The following is a 9609-nucleotide window of genomic DNA, read 5'->3' on the forward strand; positions in this document are numbered from 1 at the left end:
CTCAAGTTTTTGTCATCGAATACCACTAGAAGTTAGTTTCCAAATAGTAATTTTTAATAGTTGGAAACTAAATGAGACATGACTTGTTTTTGAAAAAATATTTTGGACTTTAAAGTCTTCAAATTTAAGGGAAGAGAACTCCAAAGTTTGGGTCCAGTAAAAGACAAGGAATGCTGACTCACAGATTTACTCATGAAAGGTACGAATAAATCAGAACTACTTCTTCGGTCGAAGCTATTTTTGCATGTCATTAAAGCAATTGGGTAGCGCATTATTATGGAAGTCGTAAGCTAATGATAAAACTTCAAATTCCATCATCTTCAACCTTAAGTATATTTAGCGATTTGAAGTAATGGTCTACAGTACTTTCAAGTTTTCTTTTACCAAAAACAATCCGTAAAAAATTATTACAAGTACTCTGCAGTTTTGAGACGAGTGTTTTATTACCATGAAGCCAGACTGAACAACAATATCAAATATGGATGGCTGATTAGTAATGATTGAAACATTGCTAGTAAAGCTGATTGATCAACATACTGGGATACTTTGGCAGAAAATGCTAGGTTTCTTTTTGATTTACTATTAACATGTGCCATTTGTGATTTCCAAGACAGATTTTTATCAAAGATAACTCCTAGAATTTTTATTTTTTTCACTCTTTCAATTTCATTGCCATTGAGCAGCAGTGGTTTTATACAACTCACATTTTTATGCTTGCTTGGGTGGAATAATACAAATTTAGTTTTATTAGCATTCAGAGATAATTTATTAACCAACATCTAGCTATGAATGTTGGCTAGTTTTTGATTTGCAACTGTGAATAGATCTTCAATGTTTTTCCCATGAACAATCAGGTCAGTGTCATCAGCAAACATGATTGACTCAGGGAATTTCAGACACCTAGACATAACAATAATGTAAGCTAGAAAAAATAATGGGCAAAATAAAGATCCTTGAGTAATTCCGTGCTTCTTGACACAAATATTTGTAGAGAATGAATTGTCATATTAGACAACTTGTTTCCCTTATTACAAGCAGCTTGTGATCCAATTGAATGGGACGCCTCTAACTCCATAGTGATAGAGCTTACTTTATAAAAGGATGGATGGAATGGTCAAGCGTGTCAAAGGCTTTTGAAATATCAAGAAATATTCCAATTGCATGTTGTTTGCCTTCAAACGCCTTGGTTAGTTTTTTTTACCAAAACATTAGCAGCCATAACAGTGGGGTGTTGCTTATGGAAACCAGATTGATGCGAGTGGAAAACATTGTTGGTTTCAAAGTAGTTAGACATTCTACTATACATCATTTTTCAAGAATCTTAGAAAACGATGGCAAAAGACTAATGGGTCTATAGTTGCCGAGATCTGGAACACTACTTTTTTTAAAAAGAGGAAAAACTTTTAGATGTCTTGAAGCTTTTAATCAATAATCCAGTAGAAAGTGAAAGATTGAAAATATATATATATGTCAGAATATAAGCAATGTGTTCTGGAACATATTTCAATATTTTGAATGGAATTCCATCCATTCCAAAACTTGACTTGGGCTTCATTTCGCGTATGATATTTTTTATTTCTAATGATGTAGTTGGCATTGAAAACATGAATGACAGCCTGGCATCAAAGTACTAATTTTTTAATTCATTACACTTCAGTTTGTGCTTACGTTCAGATTGCAAAGTGACAATTGATAGGATGAAATCTATGCAAACATATAAATATTCGTCAAAGATGAGCAATTCAACAGCTGGGCTAAAACTTTTAGCATTGGAATTCTATTAGGATTAACTTGGAAGATATAAAATAGAGAAATGTTATTTACTCAGTAATTTAAACTTCCTAAGACTCAGGCTTTTGTACCAACTTCATTCTTTAATTTCAATCACTTCACAACTCAAATATGTAATTTATAAACGACAATAAAAGTAAATTGGTTGTGGATTTAACTTTTTGAAACAGAGTTTGTTTCTGATATACTCGAATAGACAGACATATCACATAAGTCTTATGATTCCTTGTTTAATCCAGACGACGTTGCATGGAGGTATTTACTTTTTCTTTTAACTCTCACGAATGTCGTGTCAAGACCGTCTGCGTTTCACAAGTTTGGAGACTGATTTAACAAAATCGATGTACAATGCATCCATTCATTGAATCTTGAAATGAAAAAATTACCAAATTTTAGAAATATTGAGCACAAATATTCGCATAAGTGACATAGGGTGACAATTGGATAATTGCGTTTTGCTAGATATTGTAAATTTTAGGGAAGTACCTATACACTCCACGTTGAAAACAAATAAGGCACATAAGAACATTTATCAAAATTTAGTAACAGAAACCACTTGATTTTGAAATTCAAAGATGTACAAATCTATCTATTAGATATTTAATTATTCTAAAATAAAATACAATATGCAGATTATCGTGTCAAAACGCAAGAAAGGGTGAATAAAAAGAAATTTAGAAGATTCAACTCAAGCGACGTAGTTACCTCGTTTGCCGATAAAAAGACAACGCACCAAAATATAGGGTTCAGTTGCATTTTACGGTTCACAGTTGGATATTGCTTTATTAGTGGATGCATGAAAAAATAAGTTGGAAGTTAAAATCACGCTAATACTGAAATTGTGACATGGATTTAATCATACCTATTTTCTTTAAATCTCCGCAGTTGCTCTGTCGAATACTCTTCAGTTTATTATTCTTCACGAGCGCCAACGTTGATCGCGCGCGAAACATACATGAATGCTAAGGCTGCCTGCAACCGATCGGCAAAACAAAATCTACTCACACTCACACACATTCGCCCACAAACTTCATAAAAAAATCTTTCGTGCCCATCTCACGACTCACATTTTAACAAGAAACATTGCAAGTATAAGAAACGGATAACGGGTCATTTTCATCACAACGATCATTCGTAACATACCGACACAGATATTGCCGTTAATGGTTTATAAAATTGTTAATTAAGTCGCAATAAGAATGGCAAATTTGGAAAGTTTTTCTCGATAATCCTATGAAAAAATGTAGGGGAAAGTGGGGAAGGTTGGGACACTTTTTTTCTTTTTCATATTTTGAGCCCTTTATTTTGCACATTCATATGACTTTGCGGGATTATTGCAGAGAGGGGTAAATGTATATTTTATTCAGCGACTAAGAAATTCCTTTGCGACACACATCTTACCACCAAAATGCTTTGAAAAACGTTTGTCAAGTGTCCCACTGTACCCCACTTGTGGGGCACATTCGGACAGACCCTGGGGCACAATGGGTCATTCTGTTAAAATTCAAGGAAGTATGCCCTTAAAAATAAGCAATCAATCAGCATAATCGTCTAAAGAACAGGGAGACCTCAAATTTGAAGATTTAAGATTTTTAAAATCAATGTTCAACCGAAATATTTCAGATATTCCACCAAAAAATTCGCTTACAAATTAAATTATTTTCTAATCCGAATCTAAATCTGGAAATATTTTTGATTCTCGAATATATTTCATATGGGGCCATGGGTCGAAAGATACCATAATGTTACATGGAAATATAACGCATCTATAGGTCTCTAAGCACTTGTTGTATCAAACACTGTCGAATTGTGCAATGTAGGGCATGTCCCACTGAACCCCGGTCCATTGTTCCCCATAATCAACAAATATCTTCAGATCATCTCACGGCGAAATTCGGAAGGCACATCCACTCGCCAACGTTATAAATATTTCACAGTGGACTATAGCTGAAAGATATCAGACGGTGGTTTGTCACGTTGAAAAGGCTAAGTTAGAAAAAAGAAAAAACTGGAACGGTGAAATTTTAGTTTCAACCCCCCAAAACCAATTTCACCTCATAGCTTGCGTCGCTCTACCCGTCCGTTATCCGTTTGCGGGGACGTTGTAACTCACCGATGGACGGATTGAAACATCGAACCGCGAACCGGATTCCGAATATAGTATTAGTGTGAGAGCTGATTTTCCACTGTGCACCATGTCCCAACGTGCCCCACCTTCCCCTACTTCATTCGATTTTGTCTGCGCTTTTCAATCAGAATAATGGGGTTGTAAAGTAAAGAATTGTGAGGTAGAATCGTTTCTCATAATTGGCAGCCAGTCAATAAACCTGACTTTCTCTGAATGTTCACTTACCGTCTGATTTTTTCTCACTTTAGGCAATATACTATATGCAATAGATATTCCCATCGCTCCAAATTCCATCGTACTACCGACGGTGTTTTGTCCGGAGCTGGCTCCTTGAATTATTATTAAGATTATTATGCTATATAAAATTAAAATATTATGCTTAATATATATGTATTAACTGATGCAATGTTTATATACTTTTCATAAAATCATTGTATTAGTTAATTCCTTAGCGGTATAATATTATTACCTTCCAACGCAACAGCGGTGATTGTCGATTCCAATTCTTTGGCCACTACATCAAGTCCAGAAAATGTTCCCGCCATCAGCACCCGAGTATTGTTACCCTCGGGGTCACCTGTTGCAATTAACTGAAAAAAATAAAATAAAAAGTCATAGCCACAGTTTTACATTTTTTCACTAGCTGGAAAAATATATTAATGAAGCTTGATTTGCGTACTTATAAAATTACCTCTGAAATAGATCGCGAGGCTGTATTATGTTAAAATTCCAATATTCGGACAAAACGCCAAGCATTATCAGTAAAAAAATAGAATTTGAAGTTAAACCTGTGTGTACAGTCTACAGGCCAAAATCGGGCTTGGAATCACAATGACAAGGATGAACGTTTCGTTGCGCGGTTTATGTCACCATTAAATGTGATTAACGCTCTAAATTGATTTGGTTAGCTGTTCCAAAAACTTCGTCAGTTTGCGACTTTCGGTCAGGTTCGTGTCGAACGAAGTCATAACGATTGCAATTCTAGTTTTTGTAGCACATTCAGTGAATTTATCAAGAGATTAGTAGTGACTAAGTCAACTTTAGTTCGATTTTGCTTATCCAAACCTAAGTAATTTTACTTGAAACTTACAACATCCATGTTTCTTACATTTAGTTCAGTTATGTTTACTTCGTTTCCGACTCCAACAGCATATGGTAAAACTCCTAGATCGCGCAAATTCTGTGCATTTTTCGTCACATTTTCTGCGTCGGATGCTCTGTATATGTGTTATTTATTTGAAAAGATACACCGAGGTTGAAAGAAGGGAAATAGAAATTTGAGGCAGAATGAAGTACAAGGTTTTAGGACTAATTGTTCTAGCTAGAGGTTTACAACAATGCAACATTTAAAACAACTCGAAGAAACTGAAGTGACGACTATGTAAGCCATTATAGATATCTCTACATCCAAATATTCGGGTCAAATATTGGACACGAAATAGATGTATTGATAGTTTGCAAAAAATGTTTCTGGTTATATCTTGATATTTCTGTTGGGAAAACTCGATATTCGTTCAAAATTATGGACAAATTGATTCTACTTTTAGATAGTCAAACAAAGTAACCTACTTCCCATCAGTGAGTAGAATCATAATTTGTTTTGTAGTGGATTCATTGTAATGAAAAGTATTCTGAAAATCGTAAACGACCTTTTGTAGAGCTCTTCCAGTATACGTTGTATATCCATCTAACTTAATCCTATCGATTTCGACCTATATGATGAAATGAAATGATATATTTTGAAAGACTTCAAATATTGCAAAATGGGCGATGAAAACAACCATATCTAAGGTTTGATCAAAGTTTTTGACATCTGCTTCCCAAGAACCGCGACTAAACGAGCGTTCACGACATGTAATGCTAAATAAAGTATAGTGTGATAAAAAAAAAACATTACTCACGGCTAATTTTTCATAAGTCTTGTACTGTCCAATTTTAATATGTGTTTTTATATACCTTTGCTCATTGATGTCTTGTCTGTGCAAAGTTATAAATGAAATATAAATGTTTAGAAATTACTGATGCATACGAAAACTTATCAGATTATTACACATTACAACAAAAGGGACAGAGCAAACCAAATTCAGAACATTCATAATTATATCCTTCGAAACGAGATTATTTAAAAATCTTCCGTGCATCGTCGAATAGTTCACGAACCAAACATTGGTGATGAAGTCTATACCTAGATTATGATTACTGAGTACTACAAGAGTATCCAGATTTTCTGTGAAATTTAATTCAGTATTCAAAACTCCGATATTATAGTTTGATTCAGGATCAGCCATACTAACAATTTCACTCAAGGTTTAATTTCAATTTTAAATATATAATACATATATATATACTTACGTATCAAAATAATGTGAATATTGAACAACGCCTACAGTCACTTTTCCTGTGTCGATGTCCAACTTCTGTGTTATGTTTTTCACCCATTGTTTGACTATATCAAAACTTTCATTCCCAACTGACCCCGATCCGTCCAGTACAAAAAGAACTTCAACATTTGTTCCAGGGCAGCCTAAATTTATTGTCCGTATAGGGTATTTTATTTTCAAACGAGAAAATTTCAATGCAAAAATATAGACTCGAAACGGAATCATCCACCACAATTCTTTCATGGATTCCTAGAGCCAATTTGACCTCAACATTATTATGAAATAATATTACGCGCAACTATATTGAGTCATTGAACGAACGCACACAATGCTACGGAGAACTATTGGTAACCCGGGTGCAATGTTTGTTTAGTTTGATATATTCTCTAATTTCTACTGAAACACTTCCCGGTATTTGCTGACGTCCTTGTTAAAATTTGCGACCTACACTGCACGAACTTACTTTGCAGTATGTGGATATTCATCGGTTAGGTCAAGTACGAAGAGTTTCGTAAATATGATAAACCCTGTATTTTATTAACGCCAATGCAATTATTTTTATTTTATTTATTTTTTTTCAATTAAATATACCGTAATCATAATCAAGTTTATTTTTTCCATCCAGTAAAGAATAACATACGAAATTGACAAAATTAAACACACATTTTTACTGGGAAGGGAAGTCGCGGGGAACCAGTATTGGCCATTTCTGAGGTCGGAAATTAGGTTTTTAGAACACTTTCAATATAGATGAGTATGGATTTAGCAGCTGAACTACTTATAGCATCCAATAGACATGAAAGTTATATGAGCGAAGATGTGATACACTAGTATTTCATACCTAACGATATTGTTCGGTCATCTTTTTGCCAGATCGAACCGAAGTCGGATGATTCAAAACAAATTCCAGGAGTAGATGACGCGTTACCGCAATCTTGTTTCCGAGTTAATGAACATGCCTACAAAACAATGGTTTATACACAATGAACAGTTTAAGAAAGAATATTCGTCACTTTGAAAAAGAGAGATCCTAGTACGGAGATACGTTTAATATAAAAGTGGCAACCCACCATCGAGTTACCGCCAGATTTCGATGCACCGAACATTCCAAAATTATCTCCCGGAAGTAACTTGGACGAATCCGTTAACGTACAGTTGTGTGCAATACCATTACCTATAGTTGAATCGAATTCACATGACATAATGCCTCCTTTTGGCTCTGAAATAACGATATATATAATCTTATGTATTCTCCAATCATTCATGTAATCTACAGTCTAGCGGTCTAACCCAACCCCTTTTTTAAACTTCTCCATTTTCTCACATTCTTATACTGCAGAGACACAAAAAAGCCGTACTGATAGGACTTTTTATCAGTATTCGTACCATTCTGCAGAGATTCACATCCAGCGCCTCAAATTAGCTTTGTCCGCCATGTCGGATCTGCCAGGCGGGCCAACTTAATGCTGTTAGACTTCATACATTACTACGAATTAAATTGAGAAAGATTGCGGATTAACTACCATATCGAAAATTGATGTTAAATACTTCAAATTCTAAAATTAGCTTGTAGTTGGAAAAGAGCCTCTCACCATGGTCAGATGTTGTATTTCTTTTATGTAATACCATTGATTCAGGATCAATCATTTTGGGTGCACCGATTGTCAACCTTAAAAAGTAATTAGAATTTGTAATATTGTTCCGCAAGTCTTATCTTACAGATAATAAAAAATACAACTTAAAATAATCTATTTAATTTCATGGCAAAAACATAAACGTAGTTGATTAGAATCTAGAGTTATAAGTTGATACATCTTTAGTCATTGAGTTACCCTGAACCACGTATGTTCCAAACGCAAATACGTCGAGTTACAAGAACACTATAAGATTTGCATATACTCAATATCTGAAACCCATACTTAATTCTATAGCGTTAACCCCCCTGAGGGCCTGTTTCATAATATAGATAGAATAATATTTATACAAAATTCTATTTATTCTAAATATGCCAAGTTATTGCTGGAGATACGTACCTTGATCTATTATTCTTGTCTGTGAATAAATCTAGATGATATCCATAAAAACTAATTTCAGATTCCACATTTCTAGTCTGGGGCGACATGTGCGTAACTGCTGTTTCATTCACAGCAAGATTCATCATAAAACTTTTTTCAACGAGTGTTGCCCATAAAAAAACTCCCCACACCACATTTTGGGGCCACATATTTTGTACTGATTCCACCTAATTAGTATGCCGGCTACAACGTTTAATATTTCTTATGTTTAGCTGTTACTAAAAGAACACAATGAGAGAACCCAGCAGGTATATTAAATTTTTAAATGCCACGCAGGTGTGAAACTATCAGGAAAAAGTGTGATAGAAAAAAAAGAAAATGCTTTCTATACATGTCACACTTGGTGAATAAGTGCGAACGTACGCATATTATAAAAGTAAGGTCATGGGATATGAATCACCAATTTTGACAAAGACATGATCAAAAAATATCAGTAACTCGTTAGAACTTACAATAGATGTGACGGAAGCTCCATACAGTTAACCTATAATTATTTGTGGCGTGTATTGTTCTACGCGTATTACGCACAGAATCCGTTCTGTTACTCCGTACTTAAGTTATTCATCTTACATTCAAAATTATTCTAACAAACCAGGAAAGGCAGTACGCCTGCTACCTATCGACCTAACAAAGTTTACTTACTTTTATCGATACGAGGATAATAACTTTACTAGTACGGCACAGTTTTATGATTCCAAGAATAGCTCCCACATTGAAAGACATCAATTATAACAGTGAGAGCAAACCCCTGCAAGACAGTTTGGACCTCCATATCTGCGATTCGGCATTGTGCAATAAACTAGAAGGAAGCGCAATCTGAAAAATCACCATCAGATTCCTTGGAAAAAAATAATCCGATTCACCAAAAGAAAAAAATTTACTGTAGCATTCGAGAGTTTTGGCAAAAAAAACACGAGACAAGCATGACAGGATCTAACTCATCTGCCGTCTTGTCAGACGCCATCATTTCAAAGACAAATAGAGTGTTTTTTTTATTGAACCGGATGTCGGGAAGTCTTGGATTTTGAAAACTGTGCCCAACTTGTATAACAGAATTTCGTTGTCCTTTACCACGGTTCCGTTTTCCTGGCCGTAATTGACTACTTACAAGCCATTTTTTGCTCCAAGAAAAACAATGTAGCGCTGACGCATCAACACGGCAGTTCCCGCTTCGTTTTATACAACGACTTTTAACACAGATGCCAATGTCAAAATTGCAAAATGATCAAGTTCG

At 34.8% G+C, this 9609-nt stretch overlaps 1 protein-coding gene across 4 annotated transcripts; it reads right to left on the reverse strand.

Annotated features, from left to right (window-relative positions):
• Positions 1-459: 459 nt before the first annotated feature.
• Positions 460-9322, reverse strand: LOC120345117 (integrin alpha-D-like). 4 transcript variants are annotated; one of them, XR_005569827.2, is made up of 11 exons: positions 8334-9321; positions 7893-7969; positions 7371-7519; positions 7142-7259; positions 6272-6443; positions 5821-5896; positions 5489-5631; positions 5028-5136; positions 4389-4509; positions 2654-4248; positions 460-2158 (listed from the first exon to the last, which is right to left on the reverse strand). XR_005569827.2 is itself a non-coding variant. In XM_078113088.1 (11 exons), exons 1-11 carry the CDS (start codon positions 8522-8524, stop codon positions 2150-2152), a joined length of 1269 nt encoding a protein of 422 aa, XP_077969214.1. In that variant the 5' UTR covers positions 8525-9322; the 3' UTR covers positions 465-2149. The 4 variants fall into 4 exon arrangements, 2 of the variants coding, with proteins under 2 accessions (XP_039270450.2, XP_077969214.1); XR_013475503.1 differs by having other exon boundaries at positions 461-2158; positions 2497-4248; XM_078113088.1 differs by having other exon boundaries at positions 465-2158; positions 4145-4248; positions 8334-9322.
• Between the last annotated feature and the right edge of the window lie 287 nt (positions 9323-9609).

Source organism: Styela clava, chromosome 5 (genome assembly GCF_964204865.1).
Source record: "Styela clava chromosome 5, kaStyClav1.hap1.2, whole genome shotgun sequence".
NCBI classification, from domain to species: Eukaryota; Metazoa; Chordata; class Ascidiacea; order Stolidobranchia; family Styelidae; genus Styela; species Styela clava.

What these genes read in the sequence shown, in the direction of transcription:
- LOC120345117 (XM_039414516.2), bottom strand. Translation starts at nt 8,524, where the DNA reads ATGTGGCCCCAAAATGTGGTGTGGGGAGTTTTTTTATGGGCAACACTC. An exon ending in AAATACAACATCTGACCATG is followed by an intron (nt 7,520 to 7,892) that starts GTGAGAGGCTCT and finishes TCGTTATTTCAG; the next exon opens with AGCCAAAAGGAGGCATTATG. An exon ending in TAAACATAACTGAACTAAAT is followed by an intron (nt 4,510 to 5,027) that starts GTAAGAAACATG and finishes TATTTTTTTCAG; the next exon opens with TTAATTGCAACAGGTGACCC.